Raw genomic sequence first — 22,243 nt, 5'->3', positions numbered from 1 at the left:
TGTCTACTCCTATACAATAGTTTTACCCCAGCATTTCCATTATCGGAAAATAAGCATATGGGAATCAAATGCAAATATAAGCAAGGAAGAAATATTTTGCTTCATAAGAGCTCCAGCAATTTTCATCAGTAGGTAATGCGGTCTGAATATGATTTTTGATTTCATTAGGTTTTAATAAAAACACTATTTATTAAGCAATATTTTTTCCTATGTACACATGTACCCAAACTGTAACAGTCCTTTCCTACAAGATCTGGTAGGCAGAATAACGCCTCTCCCCTTGATATACATTTAAAGAAGCGCGAATCCTAATCTCTGGAACCTGATAATCTGTTATGTTACAGGGCAAAAGAGAATTCAGTTTGCTTACCAGCTGACCTTAAAAGAGGAAGATTATTCTGAATTATCCAGGCCAATGCAATGCAATCACAACAGTGGAAGAGCGGGGGTAAAGAGTTGGTCTTTTTTTGTTTACTGTTTGAAGGTGGAGAATGGGGCTAAGAAACATGGGTCATTAGAAGCTGAAAAAGGCCTAGGCCCTACAGAAAGCAGTGGAGCCCAGTCAATGCTTTGCTTTTAGTCTAGTAACACTGTGTTAGAATTCAGTCCTCCAGAACTGTATGGTAATACATTCCTGTTGTTTAAGCTGCTAAGTCTGTGGTAGACTGCTACAATGGCAAATAGAAAACTAATACACATCCTTGAGTTCCTGGGTGGCTCAGTCAGTTAAGTGTCCGACTTCGGCTCAGGTCATCATCTCACCACGTGTGGGTTTTAGCCCTGCATCGGGCTCTGGGTTGACAGCTCAGAGCCTGGAGCCTACTTCAGATTCTGTGTCTCCCTCTCTCTCTGCCCCTCCCCGCTTGCACTCTGTCTCTCTCTCTCTCTCAAAGATAAATAAACATTTAAAAAAAAAAAAAGAAAAGAAAAAAGAAAACTAATACACATCCTAACTAGACAAAAAACTTACTCAGGATGATAAGTATTTTTTCATAAGAAAAAAAAAACTGGGCAAGACCAAAACTTTTCAAGAAGTTTAATTGGATTAAGCATATAAACGTCTCCTCTTTAAAAACATTAATAGAAATGTGCATTTCCAGAAGAAAAAAAGCTCTGTTCTTCTGCCCTGATGTCACATGATAATTATATGATGCTCTGAATTAAGAATTGTACCAAAGTCTCCCGGCTAAAATTAAATTACACCCAGCCTTTCCTGTAAATAGCATGAATCCTCACCCCTAAGGGTTCACTATAACAGAGTCTTTTTCTTGCTGCCAAACTTGAAAAGTTCGCTTATAAATATTGAGTAGTCAAGAAAAACACCACTTATTAAGCAATACTTTTTCCTATTGCTTTGATTTGCATTTATTACTTTAAAAACAACTTTAGCCCTTGCCGTTCCCCAAAGAAGCTTCTTTATTTTGTCCTTAGTACACATTTGAAAAGATTTCAGAATAAAACTCGCCTCAGTTGAGTTGGGGGCTGGGGGAGGCCAGCCCAGAAAACAAGGAGATAATCTGGTATATTTACTTGTGTCAACAAGATTAGCTGCCATGGATGTGATTTTTTAAGTATTATTTATTTGTTTTTATTACCTTTTTTTTTTTGAGAGAGAGAGAGACATAGTGCGAGTCGGGGAGGGGCAGAGAGAGAGAAGAAGACACAGAAACTGAAGCAGGCTCCAGGCTCCGAGCTGTCCCCACAGAGCCTAATACAGGGCTCAAACCCACGAAATACAAGATCATGACCCAAGCCAAAGTTGAATGCTCAACCAACTGAGCTGCCCAGGTGCCTCTACATGGATGTGATTTTTATGAGTCTATTTTGATTAAATAACTACAGCAGAAAAGTGTGAAGGACACATTGCCATAAGAAAAAGTCCCTACCCTCCTTTACATGATTACATTTTTTTAAAAAGATTATTTTTTCCTCTCCTTTTCATCCAGATTCTACATCACAATCTGACTCTTCCTCAGAAACACATTCCTTATCCTAGAGATAAGATGGTGACATTTACAATTAATGACTGCTGTCTTTTTTTTTTAATGTTTATTTATTTTTGAGAGAGAGACCGTGTGAGTGGGCAGGGACAGAGAGAATGGGAGACACAGAATCCAAAGCAGGGTCCAGGCTCTCAGCTGTCAGCACAGAGCCCGATGCGGGCCACAAACCATGAGATCATGACCTGAGCCAAATTCAGATGCCTGACACACTGAGCCACCCAGGCACTCTAATTTTCCAACCTTTTAGACTGCAATGTATGGAACAAACAATTTTTTATTTTCTCTTCTCTTCTCTTCTATTCATCTGTTTATTTTTAAAGTTCATTTTCAGAGAGAGAAAGAGAGAGAGAGCACAAGCCAGGGAGGGGGAGAAAGAATCCCAAGCAGAATCTGAGATGTCAGCGCAGAGCCCTAAGGGGGGCTCAAACTCACAACCATGAGATCATGACCCGAGCAGAAAGAAGGAGTCAAACGCTTAATCGACTAAGCCACCCAGGTGTCCCAAAACAATTATATATCATCATATGCACACACATGCATGTCAAGTAAACAAAAATTTCACAAATTACTTAGGCTTATTACATGTAAGGCACTTGTTTATTTTATGTGATTTTCCCATATTAAAAATTCTGCTCAAAACCTACTCGAGTGATTTCCAGATCCACTAATGGGAAATAGTGCTGTTTTAAAAATACTCTACTGGGGGTGCCTGGATGGCTCAGTCAGTTAAGCATCCGACTCTTGGTTTCGACTCAGGTCATTTTGTCACAGTTTCATGAGTTTGGGCCCCATTCATAATGACAGTGTGTAAATCCTGCTTGGGATTTTCTGTCCCCCTTTCTCTCTGCCCCTCGCCCACTCTTGCTGTCTCTGTCTCTCTCAAGATAAATAAATCAACTTAAAAGTTTTTTTAAATAAAAAAATATATAGTCATTGATGACTGTGTTATTACTACTGCTGTTATGATTATGATTATTATCGTGCAGGATTCTGGGAGGGTAGTTATGAGGTGTTATGGATAAAGTCTACCCTCAATTCCTAAGTATCCTGGGAAGGGTCCATTTCGCATTATTTCTAGGATGGGGGCAAAAAGAATACAGCAATATTATCAGAGAAGCCATTTTAAACTATAAAATGCAATTCTCTCATTTGCTCTTCATAGGCTTACTTAAACAAAAGATTTGAGATACGTTTACAGAGTCAGCAAGACTGTTTTTCTTGGAGCTTAGCCACTGTTAGTCAAATAACTGCATTTGTTGAATAAATGAATATGGTTCTTTGAAATGCAAGCTTTATTTATATTGACTTGACTTTCTCCTTATTGTTATTACACAGTGTGGTCCTCCGGTTGAAAGACCTCCCTGTGGTAACAATTCCAGCAATTGCTTATTATTTAAGCTCAGATATATACTTTTCAACTTATTGAACAAGGAATTTTGTTTCTAAATGTCAAAAGTCAAGGCTAATGTCAATATATAGACAAGGGCTTTCTCACAAGTTAATGGTGGTCCTGCAAATGGGCACGACTCTGGCAATCAATTCGGAAATATGTAGAGAAAGTCACTACACCCTTCCATTCCCTTTGGCCCTTGACATCAATAGCTTCAAAATAAGCTAAGGAAATAAATTTTTAAGTGTTTATATATGAAGGTGTTTGTTTTGACATTATTTATATATAATGATTAATATCACAGGCTCCCAGGTCAGAGAGTCAACATTTCAAATCCTTATCTCTGCTATTACTGGCCATGTGACCTTGAACAGTTATGTAATCACTATAAGAGATCACCTACTAATCTTCAAAACCTCACGGGGCTTTGTTAACGGCAAATAAGATAATGTACGTGCTGTGCTTATTAGCACGGTGCCTGGCAAACTTAACCAAATAAATGGTTGAAAACATAATCTCTCTTTGAAAGTCACAGGGACAGGGTAGCTGTGGAAGAGATTGCTTCTTTACTATAACCAGAGGCAAGTTTACCAACTTAGGCACTACTGGGGTGGATAATCGCTGTGGGGGCTTGCTTGCGCACTGGAGGATGTATATATAGCAGCATCCCTGGCCTTTACCCACTGGATGCCACAAAGCAGTCCCCACCCCTGGACCACCCTCTCCGACTCCCCTTCCCCCGCCTACGCCTCGTGACAACCCAATATGTTTTCAGATATTGCCGAATCTCCCCTGGAGGGTGAAACTGCCCCTCATTGAGAACACAAAATTGTCCACTGTTAGTAAAATCATGTACAGATATTTGCATGTAAAATGACCATACTTTTTTTAGTTTATAAAACTTTCTTTAATGGTACTGCTTTTATATTTTTAATAAGTTTATTTACATACCTCTGAGGGTTATCTGCTTTGCTGACCTAATAATTGTACTTGTGAATATTCCAAGAATAAAGCAACAGAAGAAAAAGAAATGCGCGATGTTCAGTGGTGATTCACTTTCACAACAACAAAATATGGAAAATTATCTAGTAAGTGGCAAATGTACTGTTAAGTAACTTGTAGCCTTTTTGTCTCATTGTTAATTACAGTCATGTTTAGCCACAAAAAGATACATTTTTGGTTTTGCTTACAAAGTGTTGTTCATTAATCACCTAAGATTTGTAACACACAGAACTTACTAAAAGAGATCCTGTTTCGTTTCAGGTGGATGTTTTCTTTTTTTTTATATAGTTTATTTTATTTTTGAGACAGAGAGAGACAGAGCATGAGTGGGGGAGGACACAGAAACCGAAACAGGCTCCAAGCTCTTAGCTGTCAGCACAGAACCCGACGCGGGGCTCAAACCCACGAACTGTGAGATCATGACCTGAGCCGAAGTCGGACGCTTAACCAACTGAGCCACCCAGGCACCCCTCAGGTGGATGTTTTCTAGAGCTCTGCAGTCTGAAACAATGACACAGTATCCTTCAAACAATATCGCTGCATTCACCTTGGATAATTGCCAACAAATGGACTCATCTTTGGCTGTAAAAGGAAAGATGAAATGAGGAAAGGAAGAAAAACAGAATGTTATTTTATTTTATGTTTTGAATGTTTATTTATCCATCCATAGAGAGAGAGAGAGAGTGAGAGAGAGAATCCCAAGCAGGTTCTGGACAATCAGCACAGCCCTACACTTGGCTCGATCCCATGACCCTGGGATCACGACCTAAGCCAAAATCAGGAGTCATATGCTCAACAGACTGAGCCACCCAGTCGCCCTTAAAAAAAACCAGAATCTTAAACTCAAAAGGCTTTTAGAAATTCTAGTATGTTTCAACATTTTACTATATTCTTTCTCATTGGCATGCCCTGTAAACTAGAGCCTAGGAAATGTAAGTGAATTGCCCAGGAGTATGGATGTGCTAAATACTTTGTTGATTTTGTTTCAAGATAATTTACTCAATTATTTGGTTTTCCTGAATGCTTCCTATGTTCTAGAGTAGATGCTGAGGATAAAGCTATGAACCAGATGTTCTTGGAGCTGTTGGCCTAGTATATTCAGAAGTTATATACTTATTCATATTTTTATGAGTAGCCCAAACCCTCTACTCAAGAGGGGGGTGTCGATTACTTTGAACTGTCTGCCCTATGTCTGTTTTCTCATGCCACTTTGAGATGCTTAACCCACCAACCACTCATTCCCAACAAATGAAAGCAAATTCACACTTGGCCAGCATCCCAAATCTCTCCTGTGGGTGCTCATTCTACCTCTTACTAGAATTCTGTCTCCTCACTCCATTTCTCATTTTACTGCTGCATCTGTTCCCTCCGGACCCAGTTTAACATTTATCTCTTCTCTCAAAAGCTTGACTCTGAACTAGCATTTTTAATTTTCTGCTTTGGACGGATGCTAATCAAGCAGCTGGCCCCAGCGAGCCCCTCAGAACCGAAACCCTGGCTCAGACTACATTATAGATCACATTCAGGCGAGGACTCTACCAGAACACTGACCATGACACAAAAGGATTGTTGCAATCTTGTCCCCAGACTACAAGTAGCAGACTGGCGGCTCACAAGCCGCATGTGATCGTAAGCCTGTTTGGTTCGACCCTCACGGAAGTGTGGGTTGAACACTGAGAAAAAAAATTTCCCCAGAGAAGTTTAGATTGCCAGTGTCCCTTGACAGCAGTTCACTGGGGCTTTAAGAAGCCAGGGACTCTCCTATTGCCTCAATCCCCACCATGCTTCACTCACACATATCATCTGCCTGGCCCAGTCAACATGTAGTTTGTACAACTGGGTTTCCAGACCTCGTCTTTCACACTGTCCCCCTCATCCTGTGTCACTGTCCACACACACCTGGCTCTCCTGACAGCCTTGGGGGAATTCCTAAATTGGTCTTCTGTTTTCACCAGTCAGGGGTACGGCTCAGACATTAATGTTTTTTTTTTTAATATAGTTTATTGTCAAGTTGGTTTCCATAGAACACCCAGTGCTCATCCCCACAAGTGCCCTCCTCCATGCCCATCACCCTCCTTCCCCTCTCCCCCACCCCATCAGACCTCAGTTTGTTCTCAGTATTCAAGAGTCCCTCATGGTTTGCCTCCCTCCCTCTCCCCAACTATTTTTCCCCCTTTCCTCCCCCATGGTCCTCCATTAACTTCCTCCTAATCCTCCTATAGGTGCAAACATATGGTATCTGTCCTTCTCTGCCTGACTTATTTCACTCAGCATAACACCCTCAAGTTCCGTCCACATTGCTACACATAGCCAGATTTCATTCTTTCTCATTGCCATGTGGTATTCCATTGTATAGATAAACCACATCTTCTTGATCCATTCGTCCATTGATGGACACTTAGGCTCTTTCCATGATTTGGCTATTGTGGAGAGTGCTGCTATGAACATTGGAGTACATGTGCCCCTATGCATCAGCATTTCTGTATCCCTTGGGTAAGTTCCTAGCAGTGCTATTGTTGGGTCATAGGGGAGTTCTATTGTTAATTTTTTGAGGAACCTCCACACTGTTTTCCAGAGGGGCTGCACCAGTTTACATTCCCACCAACAGTGTAGGAGGGTGCCCGTTTCTCCACATCCTTGCCAGCATCTAGAGTCTCCTGATTTGCTCATTTTAGCCACTCTGACCGACATGAGGTGGTATCTCAGTGTGGTTTTGATCTGCATTTCCCTGATGATGAGGGACGCTGAGCATCATTCCATGTGTCTGTTGGCCATCTGGATGTCCTGTTTGGAGAAGTGTCTGTTCACAGACATTAATGTTTTTCAACCGTCTATATAATCTTAAGGTGTAGCCAGGTTGAGAACCCCTGGCTTTCACAGGAGATTTTATCGAACATCTCTTTATAGGGATAATACAATTTAGCTTCTAAAGCACCAAGCATTGTGCCTCAGTAAGGAGAGATTTTATTTTTCACCAAATAAAGCAACTTTAAGTTTTAGAGATTTTAAAAGTATGGAAAAATTCAAAGAACCCAGTTGTTTATTTTCCAATGGCCCCAAATTAGTCATCGTAGTGTAATCTGCCTTGTGAATCTTTCCTTTTTCTCCTCTTAAAGCTATTATTCTATAGTTGGTGAAAAACTGAACACTGGCTACTGGAATGGATCCATATAATGCATACAAATATAAAGAGCAAAACTAAAAGTTAAAACAAAACCCAAATGCTACACAATCTTACACATACTGGTAACGATCATTAAGAAAACGTTATTTCACAAGAAACAAGTGTTGGTGAGGATGTGGAGAAAAAGAAATCCTCTTGCACTGTTGGCGGGAATGCGCACTGTTGGCACAGCCACTGAGGAAAACAGTGTGGAGGTTCCTCAAAAAGTGAAAAACAGAACTACTTTACGATGTATTAATTGCGCTACTGAGTATTTACCCCCAAAAGGCAAGCACATTAATTTATGCACCCCAACGTTTATAGCAGCATTATTTACAAAGCCAAATTATAGAAGCAGTCCAAGTGCCTATCAATTGATGAATGGATATATATATATTAAACTATATAAAAAAACATATGCATTCATATGATGGATTATTAGTCATAAAAAAGAGTGAAATCTTACCATTCGCAATGACAAAGATGGACGTGGAGAGTATAATACTGAGTGAAATAAGTCAATCAGAGAAAGACAAATACCAAATGATTTCACTCATGTGGAATTTAAGAAACAAAACAAATGAGCAAAGGGGAAAAAAGAGAGAAAAAAAGATAAACCAAGAAACAGACTCTTCGCTACTGAGAACAAACTCATGGTTACCAGTGGAGGGGAGCTTGGGGGCTGAATTAAATAGAAGATGGAGACTAAGGAGAGCACTTGAGATCAGCACTGGGTGATGTATGGAAGTGATGAATCGCTATATTGTACAACTGAAACTAATATAGCAATGTATGTTAACCATACTGGAATTAAAAAAAAAAAAGAATTCAAAAAGAAAACATTATTCCATGAAGCGTCTTCTTCTACGAATAAATATTGCCATGTCACCTGAAGACTTCCACATAGCTATTAACTAGCTGACTAACCCCTACTGGCTACAGATTGCAAATAACCCTTCACAAGTGGATTTTACCATTGAGATACACGGGTTGGGTTTCCTTAACATGTTGACTGCTTTCAAAGGTTTATCAATTCAAAAATCTACTTCCTTAAGACTGACGTTTTATTAGATTCTAGAAACTTGGGAGATTGTTATTTGCAGCACATGAACATTAAGTCCTGTCATTTTCTCGTGATCTATTTGTTTAGATGTGTTTGTTTACAGCTTCATTCTGTTACATGATAAGGATTTCACCTCAGGGTNGGGCGGGGCAGCGGGGGGGGGGGAAGCTCTTAACAAATCCATTAGACAAATTTTCATCTTGCCCAGGACACAGTGCCTTCTTCACCTTCAAAACAAGGCACCAGGCTACACCCAGTTGGACGTACGTCAAAAATTCATTCGCAAGTTGTAGAGCATTCCCTCCGATTCCTTGTAAAGGCAGCCAAATAAAAATCATGACTGTTTAAGGCTCTTGTCTAATTTTAATCCCCATTTTCAACCCAAGACAGGCCCAAAGGAGCTGAAGGTCACTGGTAAGTTGCATTTGTTGCTGCGTGTACTAGGGTGTATATACAGGTTGCTAATTCTGGGAACTAAGTGCCTGTCTATAGCAAGCCAAATATTTTATACAGAGCGGGACATGTAGTTCTTCTGTTTACAGTCTTCTTCGGCAAATATGAGAAACATCTAAACAGACTTTCAGAGGAGAAGGAACACGGGCGAAAGACTCTTGAGATGTACCCCGGATATGTGGGGAGGAGACCCCCACCCCTTACCCTTACCCTCACTCATGGCATTCGCAGCTGTTTTTACAAATACAGAAGGCCACAGAGTAGGCATAGCATTTCTTCTGGAAACATCGCCTGAAGTTGAACATTTGCATAAAAAGCACTGGGCTGCAATTTGAAGTCACACAGCGACACAAAGACAGCAGAAGTAATTTATGGCATGGGGATGGTTATCAGTCTTGGAAGTGACTGGGGTTTTTCAGACTGCTAGGCGAACATGGGTTCCTGTGTGGTTACCCAGGGAAGGATCAGTTTGAGAGTTCAGGGATCAATTCTACTAATACTAAGTGCAGTTTTCTCTATATACAAAATTTCAATAAAAAGTTTAAGAAAGTGGGGAGCCTGGGTGGCTCAGTCAGTTAAGCGTCTGGCTTCGGCTCAGGTCATGATTCCTCAGTTTGTGGGTTCGAGCCCACATTAGGTTCTGTGTTGACAGTTCAGAGCCTGGAGCCTGCTTCAGATTCTCTGCCTCTGTCTCTCTCTCTCTCTCAAAAATAAATACAACATTAAATTTTTTTAAGTTTAAGAAAGTTATAGAATGTGTAGGAATGTGCTATTTACATTTATCTATAAAATAAAACATGAGACTTCAAAGAAACATTGGTCCCTTACATTCCTTGCACTCATCTCTCATCCTCTGCCCACTCATTTTAGGGATCTACCTTACAAAGTTGTTCTGTTATTCTTGAAGTAACCATTCCAAGTTTTTACTCCTTGTAATATCATCCACTTCAAAACAAAACATAACAAAACAAAAAAACAAAACCAAAATCCTGTCACCGAAACCACATTCAGTGAGCACCTTCTTATGTGTGTCAGGAGTGGCATTACATATAATTTACTTACAACGGTAGTACTATTGTCCTCCACATTTTACAAATCCAGAAACTGAAATTCAGAGTGATCACATAATTTGCCTCCAAATTGTATACACTAGGAATCTGCAAAGGTGCACTTGAAGCCCAGTAGTCTGGCTCCAGAGAGCCTCCTTCCCTCCCCCACAGTTCATGTACAACACTAGCCTTTCTCTAGCTCAGCATTGATAGGCATGCCCCCAAAATACCCTCCAGAAGCAAGGAGACGTGTGCTATATTAAAACAGACAGGCCAATGGGGATACTATGTTAGTACTCGGTACCCAATATCCTCAATTTGTCAGAATTTCACAGCACAAAGATCACCTCTACCCACTGCCTATGGCGGTTGGCCAGAGTTGTACTAAGTCACGGCAGGAGTGGTGGTTGGCATCTAAACGTGGACACGGTGACTGTGACAAGGAGAGAAATTCATTGCCCAGAGGTCATTGTTCCAGTAATCCTACTGGAAAGGGGGGACGGATGGAAATGGTCATAGAATCACCAATGGCCAAGCTGGGAGCTACCTACTCCATCATCTTGTAAATCATTGGTATTGTCTCCATTTTACGTATGAGGAAATTGAAGGCCACATTGGATAATGTAACTGCTCAAGATCATACACCAAGTACGTGAAACCTAAGTCTTTCTGCCTCTAAAATTTTTGCTCCATCCACCGCAGGCTCCAGAGTTAAAGCAAAACAATGCAGGTAACCTTTTCTGAGACCAGCCAGTCCAATTTCCTCATTTTACGGAGAAGGAAACCGAGGCTCTAAGAGATGAAGTGACTTGTCTAGGGTGAAACAACTAATCAAGGACAAGAGGCTAGAATCTAGAAGATAATTCTGTAATGTGCCTATCTAGGTGACTGGCCTCTCTTATGTGGTCCAGTGGATGGAGTTTGAAGAACTCACATGTCCTAACCCTTTAGGGTCTTTTGGAGTCATCCAAGACTTTCATCCTTAGAGGCCACCCAGATTCTTCTGGCTCTTCTACAAACATCTTTGAAGAGATATACTAGCAAGTCATAGCCAATGCTATGAAATGCATTATTCTCCATATATATATACATCCATATATATATGTGTGTGTATTTGGGGGAGTGTAATTGAATCAGAACTTTCCAATATACAATTCTTACTTTTTAATACATTCCCAAACACCTTCCAAACTTTCTCTAATGTCCTAAAGCCAAAATCAACTGAGGCTCAGTTTGGTTAAGTAATTTTGGCCAGGGTCAGACAAGCTGACGAGGCCGGGATGCCAAAGTCTGCATTCTTCCCTCCACACTATCCTGAAGGATGAGAGAAACCTCGCGCAAAGCTCAGAAGCTTGAAACTTCTGGGGGATCTCAGATTAAATTACGTATGTGAGGGGCGCCTGGGTGGCTTAGTCAGTTAAGCGTCTGACTTTCGCTTGGGTCATGATCTCGCGGTTCATGGGTTCGAGCCCCGCGTCGGGCTCTGTGCTGACTGCAGGCTCAGAGCCTGGAGCCTATTTCAGAGTCTGTATCTCCCTCTCTCTCTGACCCTCCCCTGCTCACGCTGTCTCTCTCTCTCCTAGAAATAAATAAAAATATTTAAAATAAATAAATAAATAAATAAATAAATTACGTATGTGAAAAATAAACAGGATTGAACTCAACAGAGAAGGCTCTAAATCTAAAGGACGTGTGATGGAAAAATACATTAAGATTTAGCTGAGAGCAAAATTTTTCCTTTTGTCATTTCTAAAGTCAAACAGAGAGGGACTCAAAAAATAGCAAGACTGTCAATTTAGCCTTTATTTTTCTCTTCCTAAATAAAGGAAGTGGTATGCAGAAGCAATAAGAGATGAAAAAAAAGCATCACCAAACACTGCACAGGAGCAAGGCTGTCTCACTAATCAGCTTACTACTCTTAGTAACATACTCTACCCATCTTCCCTATAGAAAGAGGAAGGCCAAAAGAATAACAAGCATTATTTTGACTCCTGCTTCCAATGCTTACAGAATTTGTAGATTCAGCTTTGGCCGTTAAAAAAAAAAAAAAAGTAGAAGAAGAAAATGCAGTCTTGTTGATGTAATAGATCCTCAAAGTTTAAGTTGGATAAAAAGAGTTTCGCTTTTCAGCAAATCATGATTATGGGATATGTAGAAAGCCTTAGCTCGGACTATTGGAATGCTGTATTTCCTTTGAAAAGCAGCAGCTTGGGGCACTTGGGTGGCTCAGTTGGTTGAGCTTCGACTTCGGCTCAGGTCATGATCTCGCGGTTCATGAGTTCGAGCCCCGCGTCGGGCTCTGTGCTGACAGCTCATAGCCTGGAGCCTGCTTCAGATTCTGTGTCTCCCTCTGTCTTTGCTCCTCCCCCACTCATGCTCTGTCTCTCTCTCCCTCAAAAATAAATAAACATTTTTAAAAAAAGACAAGAAAAAAGAAGCTTACTCGTCTCTGAAAATTGGAGTCCACTCCATGATTTTCCATGGATCGTGTTTTCTTACTTCGAGTTTGTGGAGTACATTGGTAGTTGTCGAAACCAGTCAATGGGCACAAGAGGGTTATGGTGGCGTGTGTTAGTGAATTTCATATTAGAGTTTATAAATTATCCCCGTGTATGTAGCAAGGAGGGGTGTCATTTGTTTCAACTTTGAGGAAGCTGAACACCCAAAATGGGAAGGATGTGGCGGGGCCAGCAAAAACCTGTATAGAATGATTGTGAAAAAGCTGTCGTTTCTTTCAGGTCCTGGCTGTGCTGATTTCCTTTACTGAGAAGTTATATTATGTTCCACACAAATACCGTCTTAAGTCCCTTCTGGTTCACGAGACGGCTTAAGAAAACAAAACAACCTATGAATTCCAATTCCTGTTTCTCTCCCATGATGTGATTGTAAAAATAAAGTCCCAAAGACACTATCAGCATCCTTTGAATTTTTAAGGAAATGCTTCTCAAGGAAGATACTTTGCACTGTTTGTGGGAGGATGAAGTGAGTGATTTTAGATGTTTCAAAAATGACACCAATAACATGAAGGGAAATCAAAGTTACAAAGAATAAGTACCCATTCCAACAAATTAAGCTGCTTACATTTTCCTACATTTCTTCCTGTATCTCTTTGGGTATATCTGTATCCAATGGGACATGGTGGTAGAGTTATAGTGTAGACATGCTTTTGTAGTAAGAATATACTTAAATTTTATCTTATTGAGGATCCTCTTGTTACTAAGTAGACAAACTTTTTTTTTTATTTTTTTTTTATTTTAGAGACAGAGCATGGGACTGAGGGAGAGGGACAGAGGGAGAAGGAGAGGTGGAGGGGGGAAGGGAATCCCAAGCAGGCTCAGTGCAGAGCCCAACATGGGGCTAGATCCCATGACCCCGAGATCACGACCTGAGCCAAAATCAAGAGTTGAATGCCCAATTCACTGAGCCACCCGGGCATCCCTAAGTGGATAAACTCTTAACCTCTCATTTTACACTCAAGTTTTTCATTTCCTTCCCAGAACAACTAATAAATTGCTGTTGTTATCATGACTGTAGAGATGAGGAGTTTGAGGTTAGGGTTACCCATGATCACAAAGCTAATAAGGGCAAAGCTAAAATTTATCAGCAGTTTTGCCTCATTTCCAAGCCCAGGGGATATTGACTCAATATAAGTACTCCCCAAACATCAGTCATTTGCACACCACTTTGATGAAATCCACTATAATGCAATCAACATCATCACATTTTTCCTTAAATAGGCTCACTTTCCTTTTTCCTGGTGGCTGCCTCTTTTCACAATCAGGGAGAATCTCTAACGGAAACAAACAGAACCAACATTTGCTGCAAATCTATAAAGGGGGCAGGGTCTATGAAACCTGGGCAGATGGGTAAACTGCGGGTCAGCATACACTAAAGCCAGTAGCGCATAGTTAGCAAATAAGGGGAGCCAGGACTTAAACTCTGTTTGTCTGGCTCCAAAACCCTTTTCAGAATGTCTTGTGGACTCAAAGGGAAATATAAAGAGATATTGTTGTAGCGGTTCAGAGAAGAGTAGAGATATTTATGTTAAAGAGATAATTTTGATATTGATTATACATCTATTATGGCTTTGATATACAGAATATTCTATTTTATTGCTTAAAGAGTCATTGAAATGCAATACTATGTTTTTGTTTAAGGAAAAAAAGGCAAATGCTGCTTCTAGAAAATATTTGTCTTGGTAGAGAATGATGGCAAGTTAAAAACTGGAAAAATGGTTATGCTAGTTCTAAAGTGGATGTTCTATTAATCCTTTCTGCTACAAGAAAGTCACATTAAGTTTGGCTTAGTGAATGTTTACCAATCATAATGGTATTTATACTTACTTAAACCTTCATATGTACTTCAATCCAATGTCTTCTGTCTTGCATAATGTTGTTCTAGAGATTAGGAGTTAAACACTAACCAAGAGCAGTATTTCTTGATTATTTCCTCCACAGCGGTGGGGAGCAAAGTATGTTTGGGCAGATTCCCCAGCAAAGATGATCCAAATATTACAGCATAGCCAATGACCAGAGGCATCATAAATGATCCTTCAACTGTCTACAGCTTCAGCATAGCTTTAACTGTGTCATTGTATGTAACCTGTCTAAGGTATTTCTCTACCAGGAACTCAGCATTTTGTGATATAGACTTATCAATCAGTCTAGGTACTCAAGAGCCAGGATGGATTGTAAACTTTAAATCTCCCCCAAATTTCTGGTCCTCGAAGAACCTAGAGCCCTTTGTCAATGAGGAAACACAAGCCAAAAGGCCCAAACCACTAATACGTTATTTTAAAAATCCTGTCCAAATTTATTAGGTGTATCTAATATTACGATCTGGCTATACAAACGTGGTATCATTTTAAAACTCTGTTAAATGGATAGGAACCCAGGGAAGTTTCTGTTTTATGTAATTTTTCCTTCAACCAGAATTTATCTCCATATTGGTCAAATAAGTGCCAATGTGGATTTTCATCTGGACACACACACACACACACACACACACACACACAGCTGTATTGTAGACCTGACTGTCCATCAACATTTATAATTCTGGGTCATCAGTACAATCGGCAAGATTGAATGCATCCTTTGTGGTTCTAGACACTGATTTCTAAATTTACGCCAATGTACAGAGAACACAATACCTACTTTGAAAAAACAGTGGGACTGATCCAGCCACGCCCAGATTTAAGGGACAGGTAACCTTTTCTGTAGAGAACACATACCTTCTAAATAGCTCAGTGTTTACATCTGCTGGGAGCTACACCTGGAGAAATGTTTCGAGTTTCTTTCTATTGTTCTCTTTTCTTAACCTTTCATTTCCTTATACCCATGGTTTTTGGTTTTTCCTAATCCAGTGGCTAAGGAGCAGCCTAGATCAAATGAAGACTGTAAGTAGGAGCCCGCTGCAGGAACGGGGAGCAGGCCAGGTATCATACTAACAGCGGCGCTGGATGGGCGCCAAGTTGGGGGAGAAACTCAAACCAGGTGCACGTAAGATGGAAACGGAATGCAGGCGTCCACATAGGGCCCTGGTGTTTTCTCTTGGAATCAGATGCGACTGCATGATGGGCCCAGGTGGCTACCTGGAAACCAGCTTTTCTAAGGAGGAACTTTTCCCTATTAACATTCCAACTGGAACTTTGGGGTTTGCCAGTTCTAGAAGGTCTTTCTGATTCCTTTATCTTTTTTGGCCTAGCTACTGTGGAATTAGACCTCCAAGCGGTATCTTAACTACCGTCTCTCTAATCCTTACTATCCAAAATTACTGGCACCCCACCCAGATACAGGACACTTCTATACATCCTTCCAATCGTCTCCTAACTATCTAGCCCCTCCCCAAGCCTAACCCACAGCCACCCAGCAAGCTGCGTATCCTCAAATCAGCACAGTGATTGGTGGTGTGGGGTAGACATGGGGAAGACAAAGATGGCGGTCATATTTCTTAGTCTTAAGGAACCCGAACGCTGAGGAGGTAGGGCAGAGGAGACATTCACTCAACAAGAAATTATAATCCAATGCTGGCGGCAGGGGTGTTGAGTATAAGACAACCCAGCGTTGCAGTACCAACTACCAACCATTTGGGAGGTGGGGAATGGCTTCCAGAGGTGCCATCCAAGGTGAGTTATAAAGGATGAATGGGAGTTAATCAGACAGAGATGGTAGCGAGGATATCCCAGACGAGACCTCACAAAAAGTCACCTCCCAGACTTAGGTGAAAATTGCAAAAGTGTGTAGGGCCAAGTAGTTCCTGGAACATAAAGTCTGAGGCATCAAGTAAAAGGGAAGGTAGGGAAACGGGTCAGGGAAGGAGGAGGGGAGGAGTCAGGTCATGGAGGTCATGTCACATTCAGAACTTCAACCTGATTCTCCAGATAATGAAAGGCCATTGTAAAGCTTTAAGTAAGGAAACAAGGGGTGTTCCAATAGCCTATCTGAGAGTTCTGGGCACTCACCATTGCCCGATTCTCAGAAACAAAGGTCCCTTGGGGCCTTTGCCCCACAAAATCATTTGGATCCAGATTACAACATGCCTCAAAATAAGAAAAACTAAAGCATTTAAATTAAAATTAGCTTCCTAAATGTCGGCCTGTGATCTGTGTAAACAAAGAACACATCTGTAGTCTTTTGTTTCTCACAGACAATAGAGGACCAGCTATAAAGATCATTTTTCTTCTTCCGTGTATTTTTGTGATAAACAGATATTTGTGTAGGGGCACCTGGGCAGCTCAGTCGGTACAGCATGTGACTTGAACTTGGGCTTCTAAGTTCAGCCCCACATTGGGTGCAGGGATTTCTTAAAAATAAACAAATACATAAAAGGGCAAAATACTATTTTTAAAAAAATGAACAGACAAAAGAAAACTCATAGAATACAGAGAGGAGATGGGTGGATATCAGAGGGGGAAGGTGGTGGGGGTGGGTGAAATGGGTGAAGGGGGTTAATTGTGCAGGGACAGGTGGTAACTAGACTTCTTACAGCAATCACCTTGCAGTGCGTACATAAATCAAATGATTGTGTTGTACCCCTGCAACTGATACAATGTTCTATGCCAATCTTACCCCAATTAAAAAGAAAAAGGATGTGTACTGTTTTCCATGCACGATATTTTCATTCATTTTATTGTCTATAAACGTAGCAAAATATCTCTGGAAGGATCTATAAGGAAGCAATCTATCAGGAGCTGATGGAGTGTAAAATAAAAAAGGTTTGACACCTCTTGAATATATTTCCTGTTTTTTAGAAAGCGAACTTTTAAAAAAATGTCTTAAAAACAGGGACAGATATTCAGGGGGGAAACACATTTTTTGAGCGACTGGAGTGGGGGGAAATTAGTCCAATATATTAAAATTATAAATCCTAAAACAAACTCCTTGAGGTCATGTCTGTCCTCTTACAAAAGGTGCCCTCAGTCCATGGAACAGTACTTGGTACAACAAAGGGCTAAATAAATATTTGTTGACTGCTAAAAATAGAAATGTCAAAATGTTCTATTAATTTTTGAAGACTTCTACTCACTGTGAGGACAAACTCCTCGAGATGGTGCACAGTGATTAGGTTCAAAGCCACAGCCTGATTGTTTCTCCCCCACCCCTCCAAGTCTTTTGTAAGAACACTGGCCATTTCCACTGGCTCATAGGAGGAAGAGCCAGACCAAAGCCACTTCCAGATGGGGCCTGAGGAAGCTGTCACAGAAGCCTGTGTGGGGTTGGCGATCAGTTCCAGCAAGGACAACTTCCCACAATGCCAGTTAGCACAGCGGCCCTGCACAGCCTCCATGTGTTCATCGTGTTCCAACACACACACACACACACACACACACACACACACACTCCATATTTCTGCTAACCTTATTTCCAGCTTAACATGGTCAGCTGGAGCTTACCTCCATCACCCCCCTCATTATTTTTCCCCCACCCTTCCCCTGTCCTGTCTCCTTTCTGGGATTCTGCAGGGAATCTGCTTCAGATATACAGGAAGGACGAAATGATTATTCCCTCCTTTCCTGGTGCAAGTTCAAACTTCAGGTCACACAAATCCAGGATTAGATCCCAGCTTTGCTTGGACAAGCCATGTAAAGATGGGCATATTACTTCGGTCTCTCTAAACCTCCTTTTCTTCCTATGCTCATGAGGATTACAATGACCATTTCTCCTAATTAAAAGAAATGATGCAGTATATGTATCTGCAGCAAACTATACCAACAAAAAAACAGTATTAGATGCCACGTATCGTATATTTACCTGTGTTTACGATAGTCATTTGTAAGTAATCAAGATGAACATGGACCATATTATGATACATGTTGGTTTACTTCTGCTCCTACAAGTCTTTGTGATGGGACAAATTAGTAACTCAGGGGCTGCCATATACCTCTTCCCAGTCTCCTCGCCCAGACTTCCATGACCATGACTCCAGTTTGGCTCTTAGGAATGAGGAGGGATCGAGAAATGAGTAACCACATGAATCTACTTTAAGATATGAAAGTCGATTCAAACCACACTCCAGTGTGTCACCAGTGAGCCTACAAGTAAGAGCTGGGAGTGATTTCACACGCGGTAGGCACTGGGCCACCCACCCTCGCACAGGGCTGGTACAACAGCGGAAACTAGTTGATGGAGGCATCACCGGGAACAGGTGTGACAGCTCACACAGATGTTCTCAGGCAACATACGGAAAACAGAGCTTTGAAAAGATACCTAGTGCTGAATCAGAGAGAAAATTTGGTGCTGTTTTCTGCCTTCAGTCGCCTGGCACCCCTGGGACCTCTTTCCAGATTATCATACACAATGGAAAAGACTTAACAGTCTATAAAACCGAGGGGCTGCAAACTGGCATTTCTAATGATCTGTGACTTCGAAATTGAGAATTTACTTTGGATCATCCCCAGCTGTTGGTCAACTCTGTCTGTTCCAACTCATTTTACCCAGTTCTCCTGGGCAACAGCGTACCAGACTGCTTTTGTTGAACCCAGTGGATTGAGACCTGACTACTTGATCAGATCTTAGACTAGAGATGTTTCACCGAAGAGATCATTTATCAACATCCAAGGAAGATTCTAAGATTCTGAAAACAGCCTCATCAACTTGGAGCGATGACTTTGAGGATCAGTGTAATACCTTGTGACAAACTCTGAAAGAGGCACTACCTATTAGAACCCATACATTCTAGACTGCTTATTAAAAATCAATTCCATCAGGTTATAGCTGCGCTTCTCAAGAGCTATGAAAAGCATTCATTCACAAGACCGAGCTAGTACTTGTCAATTATACCTCCGTTAAAACAAAAACAAAAGCAAAAGACTGAGCTACAAGGGGGTAACTGTGTGATACCTTTGCCAGACGTCCTGAAGCCCCACATCCTTCTTAGATCACTATATTGCACATAGTTATGAGACCAAAGAGTTGGTACTAACCTGTCACTAAAAAGCAACCAGACTAATAGTTTTTCACATGCTAAAATTTTTTTCCAAATAATTTCAAATGAGTCTGTTTTCTCAGAAGAGTTCAATGTTAGTGAACTCAGTCTATGAATAAGAGAACATTGGAATGGAAATCAGCACATACCTGGGATCCTATTAAGTGTCACCCAGAAATGTTCATCAGGGCTGTAAGTATCTTTTGACCAGTGTAGGAGATCAATGGCCCTTTTGTCATGGAAGACAAAGTTGACAAACTCTCTGGTAAGGGCCACATAGGCGGTGCCAAAGTAGATGGTCAGCTGGTGTGGAGGAGAGGTTTTCAAAATATTAGTGTTCTTCACGAAAGAGCCATCTTTGCCTATGTGTTCCTGGTGGACGTATTTAGTCCGCTTAATTGCGTGATCTGGAGGCAGCACCCCCGGGGTGATGTTTTTCCCTTTAAATCCTTTCAGATACCGAACTATCTCCTTGTTGGTTTTCAGAGGGAAATCTTGCCCACATGTGTTGATGGCGTATTTCCATGGCACCTTGGAGGCTACAAGGTCTTTTAGACAGTTCAGGTCAGCCTGGAGCCGGGAAATGCCTGCGTAGACTACAGGCTCTATCTTTGAAGCAACAAAAGCATTTGGGAAGCAAGTCAGTAACTGCCGTACAGATTCCTTAAACTCGGCTGGGGCTTTCTCATCCACGTGAACACAGTAGACATTTTGGGGCATATAGACAGCCCTGAAGAGCCTTTCAAAAGTATCAAAGTCCTTATGGATAACCATGACATAAGCCAAAGGGAAAGCGACTTCTTCTTCTGACAGGGGGCTTGTGATGTAGTGATTCCGGATCAGGTAGTCCTTACAAGGGACGCTTCCCAAAGGGGACGGCAAGGTCTTACCCCACAAAAAAGTTGACTTGTCTTCTAAGGCGTCATCACAGGCTTGCATTCGAAAATTCCTTTGACTGGAGCTATTCAGCTTCCCGAAACTCTTGGGCACGTGTAGCTGGCTACTATAAAGTATCACCAACACAACCACAGTGAGCAGAATGAAAGCAAAACAGCAATACCTCCAAAAGCTCATTATTTTCACTTCCTCAGGGAAGGAATCTCTCTCCAGGGATGGAGAAACGACCAGTCCCTGAAACGTCAAGCGTGAAAGAGGCTGAACGGACGGCTCTTCGCAATCTCGAATCTCGACAGCTTGTCAAGAGCCCCCAGCTTCAGTCTTCATGCGCTCCCCACTTGAGCACGGCATCCATCCTCTGGGGCGCCGGCCGGAGAAGAGATGCTGGCCGGGCTGGCTGTGCTCTTCCGACCCTCGGTGCTGAATCCCGGCCGCGCTCCGCCCCGCCCAGAGGCCCTCCTCATTTGCATACGAAATGCAAGTGGCGGATCTTAGCAAATTACCTTATGCAATGGAATGACGGGTCCTTTGCACCCGGGCTGAGTTTCCCGAGCTTCACCCCGCCCCCCGCTTCCATCCAATCTATTCCGGTACCGTCTCCCTTCTCTTCTCAGGCTCCCCCCCTCGCCTTTTGGAGCAAATGGTCCTAACTTTTCCCGCGGAGCCCCCCAGTCTGCTTGCAGCCCGCGGAAACCACGAGGTTTAGGACTTCTGCCCCTCGGGTTTAATTCTCTGCCGTTTCTCTGCCCCTCTCTTGGCGTGTCTGTGTTGTTTCTGCCCTCTGGGCACACAGACACAGATAAGAAAAAAATGCACTTGTAACACGTGTTAACTAGATTACCAACGGCAAAAAGAAAAAAAAAAAATCTGGTGACGTCCGTGTTCCCTGGATTAAATCAGACAGTTTCCCATGATGTTATATACCATATAGTCTGTGTAGGCTACGGGAAGAGGGGAAAAAAAGAATTACCATCTTGAGGTACGGCAGAAGGAACCCAGGAGTCAACTGTCACATTGAAGCGTCCGTGTGGATGACAGAAACCATAAATGAAACAAACACACCTTAGTTTGTGCACCAGACCGAAATGTGATAGCCCTTGTTCCCAGAGAGCAAAAGTTGATTCCCCTTTCACACAGAGCTCCAGATAACTTGAGCTGTCGACACGGTATTTATCCACCATATGCGGAGTGGCTAGCCCCTGGGTCTTCTGAAAAGTCTGACATCTTCAGACGTGAGTTCATTTCACAGAGCTCAAAAAAGTCCTTCCCACCAAGCCACCTCTCCCACTTCCTTATTCTGAAGAAAGAACAAAGGCTTCAGGACAGCTGCAAAACTCCTGGAAGTATCGCTCGGTGTAATTCAGGGGAGGCGGGAAGAAAGAGAAGCCCAGCAGGTCTGGTCACATTACAGAAGGGTTGTCATAGCTCACCCGTGCCGGGTGCCTGGAGCGCTCCGCAGATGTGAAGTGCCTTGCAGACCTGTGAGGGCGGTAAGGACGCTTCTGGGGGAAAGGGACTGGTCCAACTATGAAATCCATTGTGGCAGTCACAGCGGTATGCTGAAAATGCCAGCTGCCACCTCAGTCCCGTAATCACCCAGCCATCCTACCTGTCTGGGCATGACGTGGCAATTGGAGCAGCTGCCTCTGTTAGGAAAGTGTTCAGTGTATAATGCAGCGATCTCCTTGCCCCCTGCCTGTCCTACATCTCCACTTCACCCCCAGCTTACTGTAATTGGCTGAGCTAATGAATGACAACAGTGTAATGAACTTGATGGATACTGATTTGGAAATAGACCCA

At 42.0% G+C, this 22,243-nt stretch overlaps 1 protein-coding gene across 2 annotated transcripts in view; it reads right to left on the bottom strand.

Moving 5' to 3' along the window:
- The window catches only part of LOC144236443 (N-acetyllactosaminide beta-1,6-N-acetylglucosaminyl-transferase-like), a 30,651-nt gene extending 9,711 nt beyond the window's left edge, over window positions 1-20,940 (bottom strand). For both annotated transcript variants that reach the window (XM_077770091.1, XM_077770090.1), the window contains exon 1: window positions 19,696-20,940. In XM_077770091.1, coding sequence (XP_077626217.1) covers window positions 19,696-20,620 — 925 coding nt within the window. In that variant the 5' untranslated portion in view covers window positions 20,621-20,940. The remainder of the gene's footprint in view (window positions 1-19,695) is intronic.
- Between the last annotated feature and the right edge of the window lie 1,303 nt (window positions 20,941-22,243).

The sequence above is a fragment of the Crocuta crocuta genome, unplaced genomic scaffold, assembly GCF_008692635.1.
Source record: "Crocuta crocuta isolate KB4526 unplaced genomic scaffold, BGI_CrCroc_1.0 scaffold24, whole genome shotgun sequence".
NCBI classification, from domain to species: domain Eukaryota; kingdom Metazoa; phylum Chordata; class Mammalia; order Carnivora; family Hyaenidae; genus Crocuta; species Crocuta crocuta.
This window is presented reverse-complemented; position numbering and strand designations above follow the sequence as displayed.